The 25409-nt window shown below is 37.1% G+C and overlaps 1 protein-coding gene across 4 annotated transcripts in view; it reads right to left on the bottom strand.

The window, feature by feature from the left end:
• Positions 1–25409, bottom strand: part of Ttc27 (tetratricopeptide repeat domain 27) — a 158583-nt gene that overhangs the window by 51755 nt on the left and 81419 nt on the right. For all 4 annotated transcript variants that reach the window (XM_026386889.2, XM_026386815.2, XM_026386977.2 and 1 more), the window contains 3 exons: positions 24656–24751; positions 20674–20796; positions 1655–1882 (listed from right to left, as the gene is read on the bottom strand). In XM_026386889.2, the coding sequence (XP_026242674.1) occupies positions 1655–1882; positions 20674–20796; positions 24656–24751 (447 nt within the window). The remainder of the gene's footprint in view (positions 1–1654; positions 1883–20673; positions 20797–24655; positions 24752–25409) is intronic.

The raw sequence follows: 25409 nt of genomic DNA, 5'->3' as shown, positions 1-25409 counted from the left end.
AACCACTCTGGAAAGCAGTATGGAGATTCCTCAGAAAATTTGGAATGGAACCACCATTTGATCCAGTTATCTCACTCCTAAGTTTATACCCAAAGGATTTAAAATCAGCATACTATAAATGATGTGTCTACATCAGTGTTTATAGCAGCTCAATTCACAATAGCTACACAATGGAACCAACTGACTTAGGTGTCCTTCAACAGATGAATGGATAAAGAAAATGTGGTACATTCCATATGCACAATGGAATATTACTCAGCCACAAAGAAGAATGAAATTACGGCATTTGCCAGTAAACGGACAGAACTGATCATATTAAGTGAAATAAGCCAATCCCTGCAAAAAGATAAGACAAATGTTCTCTCTGATATGCAGTTGCTCACTCACAATTGGTGGGGGTGGGAGTATAGAGGTTCACCAGATTGGACAGGGGGAAGTGGCAAGGAAAGAAGGTGGGGTGGGAAAGGCAGTTGAATGAATCAGACATAACTTTCCTATGTTCATATATGAATACACATCCAATGTAACTCCACATCATGTACAACCACAAAAATGGGAAGTTATACTCCATGTACATACGATATGTCAAAATACATTCTACTGTCATGTATAACTACAAAGAACAAATTTTTTAAAAAAAGATTCTGGAAACTGGTTGTCCAATGATATGAATATACTCAACACCACTGAACTGTATATCTAGAAGACACTAAGATGGTAAATTATATGCTATTTTACTATAATAAAAGAAAAGTGTCAGTATTGAAGTCAAAATCTCTGGATTTAAACACTGGCAGAATGCCAAAAGAGGTACTCGGCTCATAGTAAGTACTCAGTAATCATTTGTAGCTAATTATAACTAAATAATTTAACTAGAATAATACCAAGTTAATGCGCATGCTTGCCACAATCCTTGACTGACAGTTGCATGTGCAGTGATAAAGTGACAAAGCAGCTACAAATAGTTTGGTAGAAGAAAATGACTTTCTGATAATAAAATCATTTTTACTAACTGAATATTATTAAGTATGAAATAAGGTTAATCTTGTTCCCCTCAAAATCAGGTCCTCTCCTATGAACTTACCCTGTCTCTTACGTTAAAGATCCAGACCCTTTTTGTATTAGCTTTTCAAACTTTAAGAAGGAGAAGCATTCATATTTATTTACATATACACTTTATTCCTTTAAATTATCATCAATTCATTCTATATGTTGGCCTACTTATATTAATGACTTCAGTAATTGCTTGTGAAGTCTGACAGTTCTGAGTCTCATTTTCTTCCTTGCATAGCTGCTCAAAATGGTGTGCTTTTAATAGCTGCATTAGAGTTAAAAGACAGATAAGAGAAAGAAACACCAAGCTAAAGTGACAGCAGCTGGCATTGTAGTTCAGTGGTAGAGAACTTGCCTGGCATGTGTGAGGCACTGGGTTCAATTCTCAGCACCACATATAAATAAATAAAATAAAGGTCTATCAACAACTAAAACATATAAAGCTAAAGTGACAGAAATAAGAGAAAAACCACTGTCCACCATTGGTGGCAAGCAAAAAGTAGATTAGAGCCTAAGTCCTTAGGTCTCCAGGTGACACTCACCAGTCATTAGGGCAGAAACAGGTACTCACTCAGGAGGACAGTGCACCTGGGGTTCTCACCTGCATGGGATTAATCTTCACTGAGCGTTCAAAGCACTCCACACATTCTTGAAACTCCTTGTTTCGAAGATGAAGGAGGGCTTTGCAGCGCTGGGCCCGAGCACTGCGGTGCCGGGACAATTCCCAGGCCTTGTCATAGCAGGAGTGGTCTCGAAGGACATCTCCAAGCAAGCAATATAAACTTGGTGTTTCTTTTTTCTCCAGCTCTTGCCTGAGGATTTCTTCTGCCTGAAACAACAACAGAAATAATGAAAGTGCTTCATTGTAACTATTTTTAGCCTATATACATCCTTTATTCCATATGATCCAAAATTTTATTTTTGACATTTGAGATTACTTGCTTATTCCAGGCAACTAGGTAGGACACAGGCTGCATAAGAGAGGCCTGATGGGAAAATATACCGATATGGTATATAGGTAAAAGAGGAACAAGAAGAAACAGGTGAGTCCTGATTTCCTGACCTTCTGAAATCCCAAAGAAAGACACCAAGACACTTCATGGTATCAGATGAGCCTAATGAGTCCTTTTTCCTTTCTATAGTGCCACCACTGTGATGATTTATTAGAGTAGTGCCTTTAATTTACCTCTACCCAACAGCAATAAAAAGAGTGTTCTTTTTAAAATGTTGTGCTTGGTAAGACTGGGATTGCTGAGAATTTACAAAAGGCACAGGGTACAATTCAATAGGCATTGCTAAAAACCTACCACATCTCACCTCACACGCTTGCCAGCACAGGAGCTATCTAATTCCAGACAGTCCATTCACTTTAGACGTTAAAAGTCATCCTCCATACACTGCAGGGGCTTGAGCTCTATTCCCATATGTCCACAATTCAGAGCCACCTCATCACTCAAGCTAATTCTATGTTCATTGCCACTAGTCCTCCACTTCCCACATCCATGTCTGCAACGCTATTTCTGATAAATTTCAACAGACAGCAAGAAACATGGGAGTAACGCTACTATGCATCTTCACACATGAATAATACCTTCACACAAATAGTAGTAGTAGCACCAAAGATGCTAAGACTGCCAAGTGGGTACAGAGACCAAGGAAAGCCATCCTTGAGTAATCTAAAAGTCAATAGACTAGATTTCCTCTAGGTTGGACATATCCATAATTCTTAAGCTGTCTAATTTTTGAGAAATCTTTTAAAGCAGGGATATGCTTCTGAAGTGTCTTTGGATGCTGGCTCTTCTGCATCTGTGACACAGTGTGGATAATGTAGGCTTCCGTGCCTAGTAGGAAAATGGAATCAGAAGTTTTAAAATAGTTTCTAAGGGAAAATAATTCTAAGTCCCAAATAGCCAAAACAAACACGAGGTTTTAGAATATAATGCACATAATTCCTCTATCCACAAATAATGCAATAGTTAATATATCTAACCATAACTCCAGTAAGGTCACCCATAAACAGATGCATTTAACCAAAATTATGTACAACAGGATGAGGCAATGTCTCTGGAGGACATGGCACTAAAACTTGGTATACACACTACCCCAGAAATTCTGAAGGCAAATTCACTTAATGTCATTTCTTTCCACTTTAGCGAGTTACAGTGGATTTTATGATATACAATTAAATAATGACCATTACAGTAACAGGGCATAAAAGTGACTGCAGGCAAAGTACCCCTGGAGAAAAATGGAAATTTGTAAGTGATATCTGATCCAACTGGGCTGGAACATAGCAAGTATGCAGTGATCATGAAGGGGGACAACACGGAAAGTCCTTGGTATCCAGTCACAAAAGAATTCTTGAGTTATCATAATACATCTACCCAATACAATTTTTTTTTTTTTGTACCAAGTGATGGGACACCAGGAGGGAATAAAATAACTGTGAGGTAGGCTGTCTGCTTCCAAATTCACAGGACAGCTCAAAGGAAAAAAATGACCCTCAGTGTTTTAATTCTTCAAGGTTAGAGAACCAGGGAATTTCTATGATAACCTCAAAGAACTTACTTTACCTTATAGCTGATAAGATGACACACCAAAATCAAACATAGGTAGATACTACTCCTGCAGAATTGCTTAAGTGTAATGTAGGATGAATTCAGATTCGTTAGTTCTATGTGAAAGGAATTTGATTGGGTTAACTGAATATGTTTTAGTCTTCTGTTTAGACTTCTACTAGCTTCCAGCTATACCCCCATTTTATTATTATTGAGTGATTGTTCTGGGTGGGCTTGTGACTATGATGAAAGTGACACAGTGTGGCTTTTAAAGCTGAGTGATTCATGAGTAGTCCTACTGTGCTGAGGTCACCATACTTTAAACAAACAAGCTAATTCATGAGGAAAAATCACATGGAGACAGGTCTTGAGATCCGGATGAGGAGACAAAATTGCCCAGCCAGTCCCCAAGTGTCCCACCCCCTGTGGTCCTCACACCAGCCACCATATGATTACAAACCGACAAGAACCCAAGCCATGCTCCAGTCAAGCCCTTCCTGAATTCCTGATAACAGAAACCACAAGAGAGAAACAATGACTGCTGTTGTTTTAAGCCGCTACATTTCTAGCAGGCTTGCTACCCAGCAATAGGAACTGCATCTGTTGTTTAATGCAACAGTGAAAATGTACTTCATCATCACCAAGAGCTAAAGATTATGACGGAACTAGACCCAAGAATTATAGGGACTTCAAATTTGGGATAACTCAGCTAACAGAACCCTGCAAATCTACTACTGAGTGTCTATACCAGCAGAGGTATCTCTGTCCTATCCGATAACACTAAAGCTACTTTGCTTAAGACACTATGATGGAGGGCTGGGGATGTGGCTCAAGCGGTAGCGCGCTCGCCTGGCATACGTGCGACCCGGGTTCGATCCTCAGCACCACATACCAACAAAGATGTTGTGTCCGCCGAGAACTAAAAAACAATAAATAAATTAAAAAAAAAAAAAAAAAAAAAAGACACTATGATGACTGCATGTTTCCATTACTCACTGTCTCCAGACATATAGAAATCTTACAAAAAGAACTGCAAGATATTGTTAATTTATAGAGGGAAAACCTTGGGATCAAGTGGTGAAAGAGATTTTAAGAGTGCTAAGCCAGAGAGAAATGGGGTCATGATTTAAATCAGGCTGAATTTAGATACTCACCAGATAGTTTTGATTCAAAGCACTAACTCAAGCAGCTGGGGACGGTTCTAAATTATCTGCTCAATTGCTTGACCAAAACGTGGACTCAAATGTGGCCAAAACTAAACAAAGTCAAGATACCAGAAATTCCTTAGTGTAATGTGGAGGAAAGAATCCAACATCTTAGAAGGCAAAGGCTGTTGTTAATTTATCATTTGCAACCTGCTCACCCGCCCCTGACTCTGTCCCCTGACAGAGCCTAGAGAATGCTTCCTTCACTTTGGCTTTGATAAACACATTGCATGGAGGAGACACTGCACACTTGAAGAGGGCCACAGTAAATGTCCTGTGTAAGGTGGGGAAAAGTTTGGAGGGCCTCCTGTTGATTTCAACAGGGATTAGAACCCAGGGTGGTAAAGACTTGATGATACTTGGAACCCCTAGAGCAATAGGCACAGCCAGAGTAATGATTGGAATGGTTGCATTAGCATGGATCTTAAGTGGTGACCAATCATGAAAGACCAAAATCAGAGGGGCAGCCTACGAGGTTCAAACTTGATCTGCACATGTAACATTAAAAAAATAATAATAACCTAAGTTTAGAGACCAGATGCCCTAATTTCCATGCCAGGACACTGCCTCTCACCCAATTCCTATCCCTAGGTCACTTCACAGTCTTAGAGCCTCTTACATAAAAGTAAAGGAAAAGCCAATACCACTTAGAAAGGGCACTGCAATAACATAACAAGTATACAGATAACTTCTCTCTGATCTTCTCCAAACCAGTAAATATAACTATTTACGAGGTATTTGTATCCTGGGGAGAAAGAAATAGCTCATTTTTTTTTTTTTAGTCCCAATCAGCTATACGTAACAGCAGAAAGCTTTCTGATTCATTGTATACAAATGGAGTGCAAATTTTCATTTCTCTGGTTGTACACAATGTAGAGTTGCACCATATGTGCAATATCATACATGTACCTAGGGTAATAATGTTTATCTCATTCCACCATCTTTCCTGCCCCCATGCCCTCCCCACTCATCCCTCCCCTTTGCCCAAAGTTCCTCCATTTTTCCCATGACCCCCACCCCCATTATGAATCAGCATCCACATAGCAGAGAGAACATTCATCCTTTGTTTTTTGGGGATTGGCTTACTTCACATGGCATGATATTCTCCAACTCCATTTATTTACCTGAAAATGCCATAATTTTATTCTCTTTTAATGCTGAGTAATATTCCATCATGTATGTGTGTGTGTGTGTGTGTGTGTGTATATATATATATAACCTATCTCACAGTTTCTTTATCTGTTCATCTACTGAAGGGCATCTAGGTTGGTTCCACAATTTAGCTATTTTGAATTGTGCTGCTATAAACATTGAAGTGGCTGTGTCCCTGTAGTATGCTGTTTTTAAGTTTTTGGGGTATAAACCTAGGAGTGGGATAGCTGGATCAAATGGTAGTTCCATTCCAAGTTTTCCAAGGAATCTCCATATTGCTTTCCATATTGGTTACACCAATTTGCACCACCAGCAATGTATGAATGTGCCTTTTCCTCCACATCCTCGCCAACACTTACTGTTGTTTGTATTCTTAATAGCTACCGTTCTGACTGGAGTGAGATGAAATCTTAGAGTAGTTTTGATTTGCATTTCTCTAATTGCTAGAACTGTTGAACATTCTTTCATGTATTTGTTGATCGATTGTATATCTTCTTCTGAAAAGTGTCTGGTTGTACACAACATAGCCCATTTATTGATTGGGTTGTTTGTTTATTTGGTGATGAGTTTTTTGAGTTCTTTATATATCTTGGGAATCAATTAACAAATGATCTGAAAGACCGCTACAATGAAAACCACAGAACACTAAAGAAAGAAATAGAAGAACTTAGAAGATGAAAAGATCTTCCATGCTCTTGGGTAGGCAAAATTAATATTTTCAAAATGGCCATACTACCCAAAGCTCTTATACAGATTCAACGCAATTCCAATTAAAATCCCAATGTCATTTCTTATAGAAATAGAAAAAGCAATCGTGATATTCATTTGGAAAAATAAGAGACCCAGAACAGCCAAAGCAAACCTCAGCAAAAAGAGTGAAGCAGGAGGCATCTCAATACAGACCGTAAACTATACTACAAAGCCAAAGTAACAAAAATGGCATGGTATTGACACCAAAACAAACATTTAGACCAATGGTACAGAATAGAAGACACGGAGACAAACCCACATAAATGCAGTTATCTCATACTAGACAAAGGTGCCAAAAACACACACTGGAGAAAAGATAGCCTCTTCAACAAATAGTGCTGGGAAAACTGGAAATCCATATGCAGCAAAATGAAATTAATCCCTATGTCTCACATGCAAAAAACTCAATTCAAAGTGGATCAAAGACCCAGGAATTAGACCAGAGACCCTAAGCCTAACAGAGGAAAAAGGTAGGCCCAAATCTTCATTATGTTGGCCTAGGCCCTAACTTCCTTAAGACTCCTAAGGGGCAAGAAATAAAATCAAGATTCAATAAATGGGATGGATTCAAACTAAAAAGCTTCTTCTCGGAAAAAGAAACAATAAATGAGGTGAAGAGAGAGCCTGCATTTGGAGAGCAAATTTTTGCCACATGCACGTCAGAGAGAGCACTAATCTCCAGGAAAGAAAAAAAAATTATATATATAATCTTTTAGAGTTAGCTGTCAGTTGATGCTAATCCAGAACATAACTCTGATGAGTGCTCTGGTTTACAGCAGTCAAGTCATCCCATAATAGGCCTCATAAATCTCTGAGCCCACTCAGTGATTATTGCCTTAGTTCCTGTACACAGTGAATTAGACATAGTAAGTGAGCAGCCAGAAGAGTCCCTTGTAAGTGCTACTGCAGCAGACAGAGCCATGTCAAAGTCCCTTAAGCTTTCCCTCCCCATTAAAAAAAGTAAACCCAAAGCAGTACTGCATATTTATATAAGCCACAGAGATTTGTGCCACTATCAAAAACTTGAAAGAGACTAGGAAGTAGTTGGGAGAGGTTTGAGAAGTTTGAACTACCCACCAAAACTGAGAATACACATGGGTCCTGGAAAACATCATAGATTATTATAAACTTAATGTAGAGGTGGCTCTAATTATAGCTACTACCTAAGATAATGACCTCTCTACTGGAGCTGCTGACACTTGGGAAGCCGGAACCAATACACCAAACACACTTTCTCTATCCATAACCAGATCTAGTGGGCTTTCCCCATCACAGAGAAAAGTACCTTTGCCCCATCTTGCCTCAGAATTACATGGACTTTATGCTATAATTAAGTTTGCAAGGGCTTTGATGATCTCACTATCCCATTATACAGACCTCATTGATGGATGATTTTGAGGACGCCATGCTAATAAAATTCAAGAAACCAAAATAATAAATTGTGTCAATATCGGCCAAAAACCAAACGGAAGAGATCATATGCTTGACACCATGATTGTTACAAAGGAAAATGTTCAGTTTACAAAAATTCATTTGATACAGTACCACTAAGGAACTCATCTATAAAGTAAAGCAAGGTTTAAAAAAAAAATCTTATTTGCTCTAAGGATAGCTCCATAAAGAAACCCCTTTTGAGAAACATTTTAACTATGTATCAAAATCTGCAAAACACTCTGCCTGATAGTAGTTTTCACTTCGCAAACAAGCAAACTTTGGAGTTAAAAGAGCTAAACCTTGCACAGGAATACCTGATGGATTATGCCAAGGCAATTTGCTTAACCTGGAAACTATGTTTTCTAAAATCCTTTTTCCCTCTGATTTCCCAGAGGGGAACTTGGGGATGTGAAAGGCAGAAGTGAAGCAATAGCTTTACATGGCAAAGTTTTCATGGTTAAATAAGATGTCAAACAAGACACCAAGGAGTCCTGCAGACCCCAGCTTGCCCTTGTTTTATGTGTCTACCCTGCCTTTCTATTTGCTGGCTCTGCTGATCAAGAGCAACTCCAGGTCCCCATTAGACTTTTGATGTAGGATCAGGAGGCTGGTTCATACAAAGACACACAAGCTTCTCCTTCACGGGCCCATTTCAATAGCTGGAAGTGCTTGGCTTCTCACATTTCCCTGTAAATTCTCATTTGTCCACTTGCCCCAACACTTCAGGTGAACTGGTAAATCATCTTTCCCTGATCCTCTGATTCCTTCTTACACACCTTCATTCTTCCCAGTTTTTCTCATATTTGTGTAATATCTAAAGTCGTCGGTAAACTCCATTTCCCAAAAATATTCAAAGTGACTATACTTCCTTAAATAAAGCAAGCCTGAGATACAATCTTTATTTTTCAATTTTACCTTTTAAACTCCATGTGTCATTTCATTTGATTTACAGGTTAGTTTTTATCCAGACCATTGTTAATGCATTACATCAATCTCTACAATAATTCCAAGAAACAGATATATTAATGTGCCATTTTTGAGATAAGGAAAGAAGTGCTTAGATTTCCTGGTCAATTGGTCAGCCCCAAACCAAAAGGCATTAAGTGGAAAAGCAAGAACTTGATTCCAGTTCTTGGAATAAATACTATTTAGCAAAAATGATGTAGGAACATGCTCTAGGGGCTGGGATTGCAGCTCAGAGGTAGAGCGCTCGCCTTGCACACACGGGGCCCTGGGTTCGATCCTCAGCACCACATAAAAATAAATATTGGGTCTGACTACAACTAAAAAAAAAATAAATATTTTTTTTAAAAAAACATGCTCTACCAGAAAAGGCAAGAGAAAACTGGCAAAAAAGTGTCCAAACTTATTTTTCCAGAACTCTGAAAATTTACCAAAGATACACAATAATACAAGGAAGCAGTTATTCAAAAGAAATGGCCAACTCTTGATAAGAATAGCAAACTTTGTTGCATTTCAACTTGTTCCATTCTATACCTTCTTCTCCAGCTCTGTAGTTGGCTTGAAAACCGACATCCTAAAATCATGGTGAAAAACTAGAATGGACTTGGAGCTCCTTTAAAGCCTTATTTCCAGAAAATTGTCATTACATGCCCATTATATGTCAATCTGGTGATTCCCTGGAAGAGCCACTCACAAGGTATCTTTGACCTAACTCTGAGCTTGCCCAGTAAAAAGCCTTTGACAAAAAATTAGAAACCACTGAGCAATTTCACAGCTGTCTGAGGTGGTAAGTAAAAGGGACAATGGAATTGAAATGTACATTTAAAAGTGTCCATTTAACCAATTATAAATCTTACATTATCAGTATTAATGATAAAAGGACTAAATACTCCAAAGGCAGGGACTGGCAGAAAGGAAAAACAAAAAAACAACAAGAACAAAAAAAAATCACAATCCAACTAAATGCTATCTGTAAGAGATATACTTTAGATTCAAACACATAAAAAGGCTGAAAGAAAAAAAAAGAAAGAAAAGAAAAAATGTGGGGAAAGAAGATAACATCACATAAAAAGTAACCAAAAGAGAACTGTAGTAGCTATACTAATATCAGTCTAAATATGACTTAAGACAAAAATTGTTAATAGAAAATATGTTTTTATAAAGTTCACTCTATCAAGAAGACATAGTTATATGTGTACCTGACAAGCCTCAAATAAGAAGAAAACTGACAAGACTGAAGGAAAAACATGGACAATTTAGTAATATTTGGAGACTTCACACATAACTTTCAATAATGGATAGAACAGCTATACAGAAGATGGAACTAAAAGACTTGAATAATCTAAAAGACCTAACAGACAGTTAAAGAACGTTCCACCGAACAGCAGTATATGCACTCTTTTCAAGTGCATATACTTGAAGTGCATATTCTCCAGGATATACTGTATGTCAGGTCACAATACAAGTCTCAATAAATTTGTAAGGATTGAAACCATACACTGTATGTCTTCCAGCCACAATGGGATTAAATTAAAAGCCAACAGCAATAGGAAATTTGAAGAATCATGAATATGTAAAAATTAAACAGCACACTCCTAAATAAATGAGTCAAAGAAGAAAAAACAACAAAACTAAAAACACATTCAGATAAATAAAAACAGGAACATAATATGTCAAACATATGAGATACAGCAAAAGTCAGGCTTAGAGAAAAATTTATAGCTATACAAGCCTATGTAGAAAAAGAACGATCTTTCATCAGTAATCTAAGTTTCCACCATAAGTAACTGAAGAAAGAAGAGCAAACTAAACTCCCAAAAGCAGAAAGAAGGAACTAACACAGAAAGAAGGAACTCCAGCATAAATAAGAGAAAGGACAGAAAAATAACAGAGAAAAATTAATAAACCAAAAAGTGGTCCTGAAGACACAAATTACTAAAATCAGAAATGAAAGAAGAGATACTGTCGCCAAACTTACAGAAATAAAAAGAATTTTAAGGGATACCACACTCCACAGGTACCTTACACTCAAAATAGGATCTGAGGCTCAGAACATCAAATCATATTCTCAAAGCATCTGTTTAACAAAAAACACTTTCTATAAATATTTATTCTACTTCTAACTCCACTGCATTATAGACTAAAGATTCACCAGGGTTCAAGACCTAGTGTTTTTCAGTCTTTGCAAAGAAGACTAAATAATAATGGAAAGACTAAATAATAAATGGAAGATTAAATAATAATCAGGGAAATCTGGAAATTCTAAGGTGTCAAAAATTCAGCTTGGAGTTACTTCCTCTGTGAACCCCCACCTACTGAAACTCTTGTAAGAATGAGGCACACAATGGGGGTATGTAACTTGTCCTTACCAAACATGATCAGTTCTGGCAATTTTATGCACTGGAAGAACGGTCTGGAGGGGCAGCTTCCTAGAAAAGGCAGGGATATACTACAGCAGTGACCCTGCTTGCTGTGAAGTAACCTCTTTCCTCAAATTCCTATCCCACATTTTTGTGTTAAATAAGTTAATTCTTCCTTGTTGAGATCTTATAACTCTTCTTTCTGCTAAAAAAAAAAAAAAAAGATCTTTCCCAAGGGTGGTGCTTAAAGGCAATATATTTCCTTTCTTCACAATGCATTCTTCAGTCGCTTTCATTCTCTCTAAAATGTCCTAGTTTTTCTCCTTTCTCCTCCTCTCATCCACCAAATTTACATAATTTATTACCAAATAAAGAACTACAAAATCTGTGCCCAGTGAATACAAATAACACACAAGGCCACTGTGCATAGGCTGTGTAACATCACTTGCAACATTAAAATGAGTGGCCAGAAATCTTCACAGAATGTAAAAGCTTTGGTGTTTACTAGCTATGGGATGCTACTTCCCCATGGGAAAACAGTCATGTACATTTTATAAGACACTAGAAAATTTTCACCTAAATGTCTATTAAATAGGTTAAAATACATTCCCACAAATGCAAAGGATATTTAAGTGGGACAACAAGCTGTAATGAACCTGCAGTGCTTGCAAGAATTTTGTCAGATGCAAACCCCAAAGGTCATTCCCTTACCCTTTGTATATATACAAAACTAGGCTGTCCCAATAATCTATCTTCTTTTTCAATTCTACACAACTAATTATCATTCTTAATATAATCTGTGGCAATGAACACACACGTAAAGCTGTCAGTTTGCTACTCCAGATTTAGAGCATTGAACTCCCACTCAATGTGGACTTGAGTTGCTTTTTTTCCTCCTGCTCAGCATCTGTTCCCTGATCTTTTTTTTTTTTTTGGACCAGGAATGAATGCAGGGATATGCTAAGCCATATCCCAGCCCTTTTTATTTTGAGATTGGGTCTCGCTAAGTTGCTTAGAGCCTCGCTAAATTGCTGAGGCCAGCCTTGAATATGTGCTCCTCCTGCCTCAGCCTCTGAGTAGCTGGGATTACAGGCATGCACAAGCACGCCCAGCTCTTCCCTGATCTTATAACAGGATTCCTCTTCCCCGAAGAGATCCAGTCCATGAGGGTTCAGGTAAAGTCTATCAGAAGGAAACACATCACTCAGATCTCTTAGCCTTTTATAAACCATTTGTTAGAGATATGAAATCGAGTATAGTTTCCCAGTGGAATTACTAAACTTGGGCTTCCTGTGGCCATCATGTCTGAACAACAAAGTCAGGATGACATCACCTGAGTCCCTGGATACAGCTCTCAAGTCATGTCTACTAGAATTTCAGTTGAATGAAATAATGAATACCCCTCTTTTCAAAGCTAGAGGGTGCTGATTCTTTAAAAAAACAAAAGAGCTCTAACACATTCCTAGAAAATTGTGTTGTATGATCCATACAACAGACATCCAACTACAAGAGGAAGATCCATAAGAAAGTAGGTGCTTTTAGTCAGAAAAACAGATCAAATGACAGTTATTTACTAAATGCATGACCGTGAACAATTGAAACTAGTGTTTTGAGGGGTTGATCTTCATGTGTACTTTAGCTACCTCAGGTTGAAAGAATTCGATGTGAGGCACATGGTAAGCCCTGAATGAATGCTTATCTTCTTCCTGGAAAAAGGAATGTTTATCCTTCCTTCCACTGGAAAAAACTGGAAAGTAAAAAAGCTTGAGATTTCACTACTAGGAAGAAGGAAAAGGACTTAAAATATTCTTGAGGAACATTAAAATTTTCTGCAAATAGTCACACCAGTCAACAGCTGATTCAAAGATAGAAGAATTGCTGCGTCAAGTGTTAAGTAGGTAATTATTTAACTGAGCCAATAGGAACCAATTCAGTGAGGTCAGAGAGAAAAATAACTACCAATATTAGATAAACAGAGCTAAATTTTCACATTGAAGCCTAATATCAACCAAATATCAGGTTTTCATGAGTGTGGAGAATCACAAAATGAGTCCTAGGAAACTCAGAAAGGAGTCTGTACAAGATACCAATTGGCTGGGTGCAGTGGTGCATGCCTATAATCCTAGCCACTCAAGAGGCTAAGGCAAGAGGATTGCAAGTTCAAGGCCAGACTCAGCAACTTTGTGAGACCCTGCCTCAAAATTTGAGGGGAAAAAAACAAAACATAAAAACGACTAGAATTATAGCTAAGTAGTAGTAATAGTACCCCTGGGTTCAATCCTTGACACCACAAATAGCAACAAATATGAACAAACAAAAAAGAGATACAAACCAAGTAGACTATTGCTTTAGAGAAGGATAGCTGAGAGAGAAAGAGAGAGATAAGGGCCCAAAAGAATCTGGACAATCTGTGCATTCTTCTATCTTAACCCTTGTCACATCAAACTCAAATATTCTATTCACATATAGCAGTACTATCAGACCATAATCAGGTTGCATGTAAACTCTGTTATTCATCTTTGAAATATTACTGCCTCAGCACACAGACCATGTAAGTGTTGGGGTAATTCAACTGTACTTATACTAAAACCACAAAAAGTTTACAGTGTTTTCCAAGGGCCTTCAGATTTTAAAGAAAAATTAAAAAGATTCTTCCCATTTGGGGACAGAGATCAACTCCTTTATGGGACATAATCTGGCTAAAATCAATGTTTGAGTATCACTATATGACTGGGGAACAAAATTAATAAAATTATATTGTTCTATTGTGTACATATATGAATATGTAACAACAAATCCCACTATCATAAATAATTTATACTAGTGAACAGAGTCATCTAGTAGAATCTGAATGTCACAAGTTATCCTAACTAAGTGACTATACCTAGGAAACAACTTTTCTTAGTACTAAAACCACTGAAAAACAAAATAGATGGCCTAAAAGGAGATCCTAAGTATCCAAGGAGTTTCTCACCCTGATGATGCACCTTTGTTCCCCCAGATTTTTTTAATATTTATCTTTTAGTTGTAGTTAGACACATTATCTTTATTTTATTTATTAATTTTTACATGGTGCTGAGGATCGAACCCAGGGCCTCGCACATGCTAGCCAAGTGCTCTACCGCTGAGCCACAACCCTTTCCCCACATTTTTAAAGTGGTGCATTATGGTTGTACATGATGACGGGAATGATGATGCCCCTTTTGATCAATTGGTCCAGCATTCAGAGGTAACTGAGAACCTGAGATATATATAAGTAAAGGGGTTAACATACTGAAAAACATTCCATATTTGTGACAGTCTGTTTTTCTGTAAGCTGTTATATGAGAAATTTGAGATTTGAAGGAGGGAAACACTACCCTAAGAACTATTAAGATTTCAGAGCTGATGATGTGACTCAATGGTAGCACCTGTCCGGCCATGTGTAAGGTCCTGAATTTGATCCCTAGCATCACACATACCACGGAGGGAGGGAGGGAGGGAGGGAGGGAGGAAGGAAGGAAGGAAGGAAGGAAGGAAGGAAGGAAGGAAGGAAGGAAGGAAGGAAGGAAGGAAGGAGAAAAATAAGGATTCCAGAAAGCACTCTGCCAAGGAAGAGGCCTTGGGTTTGGGGTAAAGAATACAGGTGAAAGTTAAGTTCAGTGAGTCAGAAGTAATTATCAAAATGCCCTTCATGGCTGTGATTTTTGCCTTGATTTTTGTAAATTAATAAGATGAATTAAAATTCTAATGTGTGATAAGCAATGGTCCTCATCTGACCTTGTGTCTGGGAAGTACACAGGGAAGGGGAACTGGCAGACTAACAACCAAAGGAAGCTCTCCTGGCAAAAAATGCAAGAGAAAAAATGAGCTCCAGACTCAGAGATAGAACCAACTATAAAAAGTGTCTCTGAGGACTTAGATATGATAGACTTTGGCATACTAACTAGAGATCTGCTCCAAGCAGATGGAAAACAGGCAGGCTAACAATTTAAGAACACACTATTAGTCAGATTTGGTCTCCTTGGCAATGGCTTTAGGAGTAAAAAAGAAGTGTGTATGTGTGTGTGTGTGTGTGTGTGTGTGTGTGCACATGTGCCTATGTATACCTAGAATTCACAACCATTGGTGAGTAGTCAAATTCCCTTCTCCCTGAACAGAGAGAAGTGTGGATTCTGATTTTCACTATAGAGTCTGGTTCTCAAAGACAGGGAGACGGACTCCTGGGAAGGTGCTCTACCATTCTTGACATAGAGTAAGGATGAACAGGGCAGAGCCAAGCAGCATCAAAGCACCTTCTCCTCTTGTAGAGGACCCTCCTCTTAACAGAAGGGCAGTTTCCTCCTAGTCTAAATCCTTGTTCTGTGAGTAGCAACTGGGACATGAAAAGTGCAAAGCACTTGCCCCTACCCCAGCTAGACACTCCTCTAGACGAGGTCTGTGGTGCTACCTAGTCCTATCCATTCTCTCACAGAGCCAACCATTCACTAATTGCTTTTTATATTATATGTGTGGCAACATATAATACTCTCTGGCTTGACTTTTCAGAGTATTTGCCAACACAAATATTCCAGGTCCAAGATAAAACTGAGTAATTTAAAACAGGCCCTAGTTATCCAATTAGCTGATCATCTCCTATTTGCTTTACCAAGCTGTGAGTATTTTCAATTATTTTGCCTATTTTTCTCATTCAAGTGAGCACAACAAGTTTTAACCTACAAATCTAATATCAAATTTTTAAGGGATTAACAGTAACCATGATGGTAGGCAAGTGTGGGGAAGAGTACAGGCTTTAGAGGAAAGGAAGTCTGAAATCAGATTCCAAAATCTGCCACTTATTAAGAATAGTTCATACTTTGTAGGTGGTTATGAATAGTGTATGATAGTTACAAAATAATTACATAAAGAATGTAGTATAAGAAAGGCACTCAAAAATTACATTACATGACAACATGGTCAGTGTCTTTAGCATTTACTGAGTAAGAATCAAAGAATCTTGAAGGTTCCTGTTTCTATTGCTAAAGTTAAAAAGTTCAAATAAAAGGGGGAAATCTCATAATTTGTCTTCAGAGAGAGAACAATGTGGCAGCAGTTGGAAAGGTATCTTCTGCCACATGTAAAATCATCCATAAGGAATGAAGGATGTGGAGATTTGCTTTAATGCAGTAATCATTCAGCAAACCCGTACCAGTCATTCATTCAGCAAATATTTTCAAATATTTGCTCTGTGCAAGGCCTGTGCTAGATTCTGGAGAGATAGCTGTAAATAATACAGACACAGGTCTGGTTCTTAGAAGCTTACATGAATAAGTCAGAGAAGCTGGTAAATGGGGTATATATCAAGAGTAGTCCTGGATGCCATAGGAAGCCATAAGAGGGAGAGCAACCCCAAATCTGGGAAGTAAGTATCAGGAAGGTTCTCTGTAGACAGCAATAATCAAGGAGAAACCTGAAGAATAAATCTGAGTTAGCTGAAAGACTAGCACTCTAGACAGACAAAAGAAGCATGTAAAAGCCCCTGACTGAGGCAGTGCTGCAAAGACAGGAAATTACAAATAGTTAATCTCGCTGGAACTTCAGGAACAACTTGGATGAGAGAGTATGAAGGAGGATGAGGCAGACAAAGAGTAGTGGGAAACAGTTGGCAATGGATCCAGGAGCAAGATCATGAAAAGTCCGTAAACCATTTGCTCTCAAGGGCTCTAATTTAACTCTGGAGAAAAAGGAAGTTGCTGAGGGGGTGGGAATGACATGGTCATATTTGTCTTTAGGAAGATCACTTTGGCTATAGCATGGGAAATCTTTTAAATCATTAAAAGAAACTCTATCTTAGAAAACAAACCCCCAAAACAAAAAATTAAAAGCAACTGCTTAAAAAAAAAAAACTTGTTTTAGAAGTAAAACATTTACTTGCACCTTAAAGGAAAACTGTTTTTTAAAGAGTCCACAATTACAATGATTTGCAAATGTAGCACAATAAAATACTTGGCTATGGAATCTCACATAAGCCTTACTTTCCAGAAACATATCACACCCCCCCCCCGCCTCACTTTCCACCCTCACTGCCATCCCCCAGGCAGCTTATGCCAGTATAGTCTTTGCTGCTCACTTGGAGAGCCAATTTGCTCAACAAAATAAGAATCTGCCATCAGCTACAGGAGCCGGATAACCCAAAATAGTAAATGTTAACAGATGAGAACCAGTTTTGATCCCAAGGTCAAGCAAAATAAATCTTAGATGTTTTGCCAGTGACCATTAAACAGCGAGAATATCTGCAGGTAATTTCTAAATTAGAAAGTCTGAGCCCCTAAGGCAGCGCAGTGTGAGTGTCCAGAGTACCAGAATAAAATCATTAGAATTAGACAATTCTCTGAATTTGCCTTTTAAAAAATAAATTATGCCATTAAGCATTAAATGCAAGGATTAAAAGTTCACAAACTTCTAGTTAAATCAAAATGTGGTGAAAACTACTGGCACATGACCAAATACTAAAAGAATCTCAGCTGTTTAAGAAATAAAACATTTGTTTCCAACTTGAAGCAAACCTTTTTAGGGTATATGGCTAAACTGACCTACAAATATAACATTCAAAAAACAGGTAAGGAAGATTTTTTATGAAACAAATAAAATAGTAAAATCAACTTTTAAAATCAAGATTTTGGGGGGTTGCTTGGCTAGAACTCACAAAAAGACTTAAGACAAAATATACATTTGAGGCTGGGGATGTGGCTCAAGCAGTAGTGCACTCGCCTGGCATGAGTGTGGCCCGGGTTCGATCCTCAGCACCACATACAAACAAAGATGCTGTGTCTGCCGAAAACTAAAAAATATTAAAATTCTCTCTCTCTTTAAAAATAAATAAATATATATATTTATTTATTTATATTATTTATATTTATATATATATACATTCTAAAAATCAAAATATGCACATTTCTAAGAGAATTTAGAAACATACGCAGTTATCCTAACCATAGGACAATTCTTACAAGGTCATGTGCCAATTTTAGAAAATAATATCACAACTGCTTAGGGTACAGTCAAGCCTCTTCTCTGAGGGGAATGGATGCATTACATTCTTTTTCTGTAACTAGGGAATCTAGCTTTACATATTTCCTAAAATGGTTAAGCTAACTTAATATTTCAAAACATGCTTTAGGTATTCACAATTCATCAATCTGCTTAATTATTTCAAAAGTTACTTTTCAAAAACTACCATATTCTCATACACAGTCATTTATTTATTACTTGACCAGTGTAAGAGACCAACAAATAAAGAACGAGGCAATGGGAGCCACAGACTGGAAGTCACCTATTCATTCACCTATGCATTCCTTCATTAAACACTGGAGTATTACTTTAGTACCAGGCAATAGACACTAAAAAATAAAATAAAATAAAATAAGGCCCTGAAGAAACATAACATGATGTTTTATCAAATTTGAGATGCCATCAATCATAAGGCAAACTCTTAACAAAGAAAGAAAAAATGCTTTTAATTATGATCTAATGTTTGAATGAATCACACCAATTTCTCATTGCTTTGATTTTTTTCCAATCTACTCAGGAAAGTTTGGCAATTCTTCCTCCCTTTAATACATTTCTTGACATTTTAAATGGCAGCCTTTTATTTTTTCAACACCTCTCTGTATAAAACAAAACATCATCTCCTTTTGGGTTTCTTCCTTTCTTGGCTCCCACAAAGCATTTGATTGTCGCTTTTAAAGAAAAGCTGATGGAGTCATGACTTCTCCAGTGGTATTTATTTCACTAATTCCAAATTTACATCTCTCTACTTAGGTTCTGTCCTTTTCTCTGTAATCTATAACTTTTTATTTCAAAGCCAAATCATAATTAAACCTTTTTGAAGTTATTTTAAAAGGCAATTAAAGTCAACATACAGAGTGCTGACACTGTGTCCACAGATCAACTGAAATGATGGTACTGAATATAGCCGTAACTATGCCTACACATGCAGAGGTATTGATAACTTGATGAGATACAAAAAATATGAGAAAATACATATCTTAGAATCAGAGAAGTATAACAACAAACAATCCCAGAGCACATATAAGGTAAGCCCCATTCCATGTGCTCTTCATATACTGTGTCACAGAAACCTAGAAAGTAAGCAGGTTGCATGTTTCCAGATGAATATGGTAACATCACAGAGCTCGCACATGGCCAGGCTGGTATCTGAATCCAGGCAGCCTAGCACCAGAGGCTGTGCTCTTAACCACTCTGCTACACTTTCTCTAGAGTAAATAACAGTACCTAGTGCTATGATCAGAGGAAAAATCCTCGGAGGAAAAATCCTAAGGAAAGTGACTCTTCTCACTTAGAAAAGGACAGATCTGGCATGGGTGATTGTGGAGTCCTTCCCCAGTATCACAACGTTAATAATTTTACAACCTTCTACAGGAAAACCTTAGCCCTATGCTGGAGAAACCTTAAGCCAAAACAGTTCAAAGACCTTCACTCCCATTAACTAATGAAAGAATCGTAAGCCTAAAATAGACATACTTTGGAAGGTATTTAAGAACAATATGTACTTAAACTAATCTTTACCTTTAGAGTGATGGCAAGCCAATTTATGGGTTTTACTTTACTCGGTCATTTAAACACTTAATTCAGAATTAACACATGACCACTTACAATGCAGAGTCTCTGGTCTTAAAATTCTGCTCATATATAAGTGGAAAAACAACAGATTACTAACAGATGCAAATATTGCAACATTTCCCCCTCTTGACCCAATTTGACAGTGGAATTAAACATGCAGCACACACTTGACAACTCTTTGACTCAAAAGGGACTGCAACACCCTGTGGATCTTACACAAACCAAGTCAGCTAATGGCCTGCCTGGGTCACCTCCTCAAGTCCATAACCTCATCATCAGGAAACCTGGTGAAAATTAAAATAATTCCTAGTATTTCACTTTGAAGTTGTCCTATAGAAAAGAGTCAATGAAGGATGAAGATCAAAATGCAGTGTCTTCAAAGCTTTCATTTAAATATCAAATTAATCAGTCTTCTTTCTCTTTTGTAGACACATAAAATAATCTGCCCCAACAGCTATTTTAAAAAAAATTTTAAAGTTCTCTGGAAAAAAGTGAAATAAGTGAATTTTGGTAAAAGCGAGTTAAAAAAACAGCAAGGAAGAAGATGTTCAAAGGGAGACAGGTCTCACCAGGACACAGGACTTTATCACTACATACCTTCCCATGCTGCCCAGCTCTCTCATAGCAAATGACCACGTCTTCCCACATTTCTAGCTTCTCAAAGATCTGAAGAGCTGAACTGGTACATCCCAACTCAAACAGCAAACTTGCCAGTTGGCGCTAGAAAAACCAGTTCAAATAATTAACACTTCTTGATAATTATTCTTAATGTAAAAAGTGAGATTCGTGTTTCACTTGCAGATATACCCAACTTGACTTTTTAAGGGCTGCTTATTGTAATAAATGTACAATTTCTATAATTCAACTTCTAATTAAGAATCTGTAATGATCCAATACTTACCTTTACTTTAGCAAACTTCATTAGAGGGGATGAAAAATTGAAATACAATATAGAAACCTGTTCAAAATATTCAATATGTTGATTTTATTACAAGCTTTTAAAAGAACTTCAAAGAAAATTAATATTTCCTTCTTACCTAAAGATTCTATATATGACAATCCCTGATTTGTGACGGTAAAATCTGGTAAAAAAAAAAAAATCTTTTTTTTTAAACTCTGAAATCCATATGCATCAGTCCACATAAACTTTCTATATGAAGGCATCTCCAGCTCTTTCTCACTTAGGTTTTCTTAGATTTATTTTAAGCAAATTCTAACCATCTTAGTACCTAATTTCCTAGTGCCTGGTATATAAAAAGGAGCAAATTGTGATAGGCTCAAAAAAGGTGACAAGTGTTCAACAGTAAAAGTATTATGGTTTATAAATGGTCCATCCTATGGAAATGGAAAAAAATTTAGAAAAGTGGAAGAAAAAAAAGGAGAAAAGGTACACTTGCACACTAGTGAGAGCTATATTGTTTTCTCTTTTAAATACACCTTTTTTATACTGAAAATTGGAGTTGGCACTGTGGTGCACACCTGTAATCCCAGCCACTAGGGAGGCTGAGGCAGGAGAATCATAAGTCCGAGACGAAAAGTTGATGGAGTCATGACTGCTTTTGTGCAAAACCCTGTATCAAACTATTAAAAAAAAATGTAAAGGGGATGGGACTGTAGCTCATTGGCAGAGCGCTTGCCTAGCACGCGTGAGGCACTGGGTTCGATCCCTCAGCACCATATAAAAATAACAATTAAAATAAAGGCATTCTGTCCTTCTACAATTACAAAAAACAATTTTTTAATGTAAAAAGGGGTATAAAAGAAATTGGACACACATTTAAGAGTCAAGAAGCTGGGGCTGGGGTTGTAGCGCAGTGGTAGAATGCTTGCCTAGCACATGTGAGGCACTGGGTTCAATCCTCAGCACCACACAAAACTAAATAAATAAAATAAATAAAGGTATTATGTCCATTTACAACTCAAAACAAAATTTTTTTTAAAGAGTCAAGAAGCTAATGGATATGGAAGATCTAGAATAAAAAAAATGAAAAAGCAAAATGAAATACATGAGAGAACTATAAGCTAATATATTCTCAAAATAAATAAGGGTGTGGTCCCATGTTTTTTTATTCCATGAAATATAGGAGAGTTTGGCTATTTGGGAGCATTTCATGAAATCTTTTCAAAAACTGTACATAACATATGAGAGCTAGAATAAATCTTGGTGTTCATACAGTAAGTACATCAATTTTTTTATTTAATAAATGAAGGAAGTTAGTGACATCCAAGATAATACGGCTAATTAGTGGCAGAAGAAAGTCTAATACTCTTTTTATAATAATTGTGCTATTATCTAATAATCTCTAAAATAATACATAAAGATATGATTATTCCCTTCATGTAAGAAAAAAAGTGATTTAACTTCTTAATGAAAAAAATCTTTATCTACCTGCCTAAGGATTCTAAAATCAACAGCTTCTAAAATCTACATGCATTCAATCTACTAGAACAGTATTTAAGTTTCCTAATGCTTCTGTTCAGAAACAGATACAAAGGCTATACCCTCAACAGACATATTTAGTCATACTAACGCAAGGTTGGAAGTATCTCCCATGACAACATAGCACAGAGCGTTTACAAATTTCCCAGATCAGAGTCAAAAACATTCCAAAAAATTCTAGCTGTTAACACCTTCTTGAAGAAGGTACTGCCTTTGAAAAATATGGAAAACTTTTTATTGACCTGTATTTTACTGATATTCCTTCATTACATAAAGTGAATTCCAAAGTGTGAAACACATCTACTTTAAGACTATAACCTACTCTAAGAAATCTTACAATGGGGATTCTGAATCATTGAACAGTAGGTGGCATTTACAATTCTAAATACTACTTATGTACATAATGCACAAGAGAGAGTACAGGACACTGATTAAAATGCCAATAGTTGCCAAATCATCTAGAAGCCTCTGACTGGCATCATTTGACTCTATTTAACCTCTTTGTGCTATAGCTTCCCCATCTGTAAAATAGGGATATTTTTATAAAATCATTGTAATAAAATAAGATAACACATAAAAACTGCAAAAAAAAATGCATACACCACACGAAGTGTGCAGCAAAAGTTGGCTGTTATTAGCAAGCACAATCCAAGGACGAGATATAAAAAGGAGGCAAATGAGACTCAACATCAGGACACCAGGGATCAAGATCATATATTGATCAATGCTGGAAAGTTAATTGCACCAGGCCTCAATATTCTCCATAAATTAAGAAACTGAATTAGGTACATAATCTTGAGTGATAAAATTTTATAAACCTTCGGTGATAAAATTTTACAAATCTTCAGTGATAAAAGTTTACAAAATAGGGGAGACGCATCTATAGTATAAGAAGACCACAGTATAGGGGCCCAGAATCTCCACCTCAACATGGGCTTCTGAAAGCCACATAAGATAATCATATACTCTTAGAAAGAGAGCAGCTAGCCAGGTGCAGTGGCACATGCCTGTAATCCCAGTGGCTCGGGAGGCTGAGAAAGGAAGAAACTCAGTGAAACCCTGTCTCTAATTAAAACACAAAATAGGGCTAGGGATGTGGCTCAGTGGCGGAGTGGCCCTGAGTTAAATTCCCGGTACCCCTCCCCTGCAAAAAAGAGAGAGAGAGAACAGCTAGACATCTCTCTCAGGATACAGTGGCACATGCCTGTAATTCCAGTGGCTTGGGAGCCTGAGGTAGAAAGATCACAAGTTCAAAGCCAGCCTCAGCAACTCAGTGAGGCCCTAAGCAACTTAGCAAGATCCTGTCTCAAAAAAAAAATAGTAAAATAAAAAATGGATTGGGGATGTGGCTCAGTGACTGAATACCCCTGAGTTCAATCCCTGGTACCAAATAAATAAATGAATAAATAAAGTACCAAATATAAATGCTTTCGTTTTGATTTTCACATTTGTTTAAGGTTTATTCATCAGGAGTTTTTATGTATGTATGTATTTATTTGGTACCAGAGACTGAACCCAAAGTGCTATACAACTGAGCTATAGCCTTAGCCCTTTACCCTTTTTTTTTTAAGACAAGGTCTTGCTAAACTGCTGAGGCTGGCCTTGAACTTGTGATCCTCCTGCCTCAGCATCCAAAGTCGCTGGGATTACTACTGTGCACAGCTTAAAGGAGTTTTTAAATACAAAAAGTTACTTTGAAAATGAAAACATTCATGGTTCTTCTATATTTAACTTCTAGCATCTACTAATACAGTTTTAAATTATTTTAAAAATATTTTAATAGTAGGGGATAGGAAAGGTAGCAGAATACAACAGTCACTAATAGCCATTATGTAAAAACATGAGTGTGTAACCAATGTGATTCTGCAATTTGTATTTGGGGTAAAAATGGGAGTTCATAACCCAATTGAGTCAAATGTATGAAAGATAATATATCATGATCTTTGTAATGTTTTGAACAACCAATAAAAAAAAAATTTTAAAAGTCTAATATCACTTTAATCAAAACAACTTGAAGTAGTTAGCAATCCCCAGCTACTTTTATTATTTTCACTCAAATGTTTGAATATTCGAACATAAGTTGAAATTATCCTTTTCTAATACAAAGAATTTTCCATTTCCAAGGACAAATAAAAGTACCTGAATGGCCCAGTACGGTGGTACTTGACAGCAATAGAAAACCTTCAATCGTTCCAATACAGATGTAGCTTTATCTTCAAATTGGTCTGCAAGAGCCTAAAGAACACAGATAATAAGTACAATCTATTATTGTTCAGTCCTTTACTTTTTTTTTTTAAAGAAAAACTGTTCTTTAGCATACCTGTTTCACAACATGACGACAAAGTGATATTTGACAATATGACTCTCTGATATCAATCAGGGAGACTTTATATAAAGAACTGCATTTAAAATTATTTTCTCAGGAATGAAGTGAAAGGAGAAAGTATGTCTGTTTGATCCTAAAGAGTGAGTTCTCTCACTCCTCAGCAGCGGCTATCAGGTTGAACATTCATTCTTGCAAGATCATATACATGGGGCAGCAAGCAGCTGCAAACTATACACATTGAAGAAATCCTGCACTGTACTGAAATTCCTACCCTGGTACTAAATAACTAAACTCCTGGAGGCTATAGCAAGAAGCAGACCAAGAAGACTAAGGTGGCTGACTCACAAAAGGAACCAGAGCCAACTGAAAAGTCAGAAACTGGCACTATGCGGTGGTCAAGTGATCTGTCATCAAAAGAGCTCCAGACTCAATATCTAAGTGGATACAGACACCATGGAGTTCCTAGACAAACATGTAGGCAGCAGTTTCATTACTGACCATCTTCCTCTCCATCTTCATTAGTTATTCCATTTGTATTGAGTATACAAAATTATCTGATGTTATATT

Source organism: Urocitellus parryii, chromosome 12 (genome assembly GCF_045843805.1).
Source record: "Urocitellus parryii isolate mUroPar1 chromosome 12, mUroPar1.hap1, whole genome shotgun sequence".
Taxonomy (NCBI): domain Eukaryota; kingdom Metazoa; phylum Chordata; class Mammalia; order Rodentia; family Sciuridae; genus Urocitellus; species Urocitellus parryii.
Note: the sequence above shows the minus strand (reverse complement) of the source record. Positions and strands in the feature narration are given on the sequence as shown.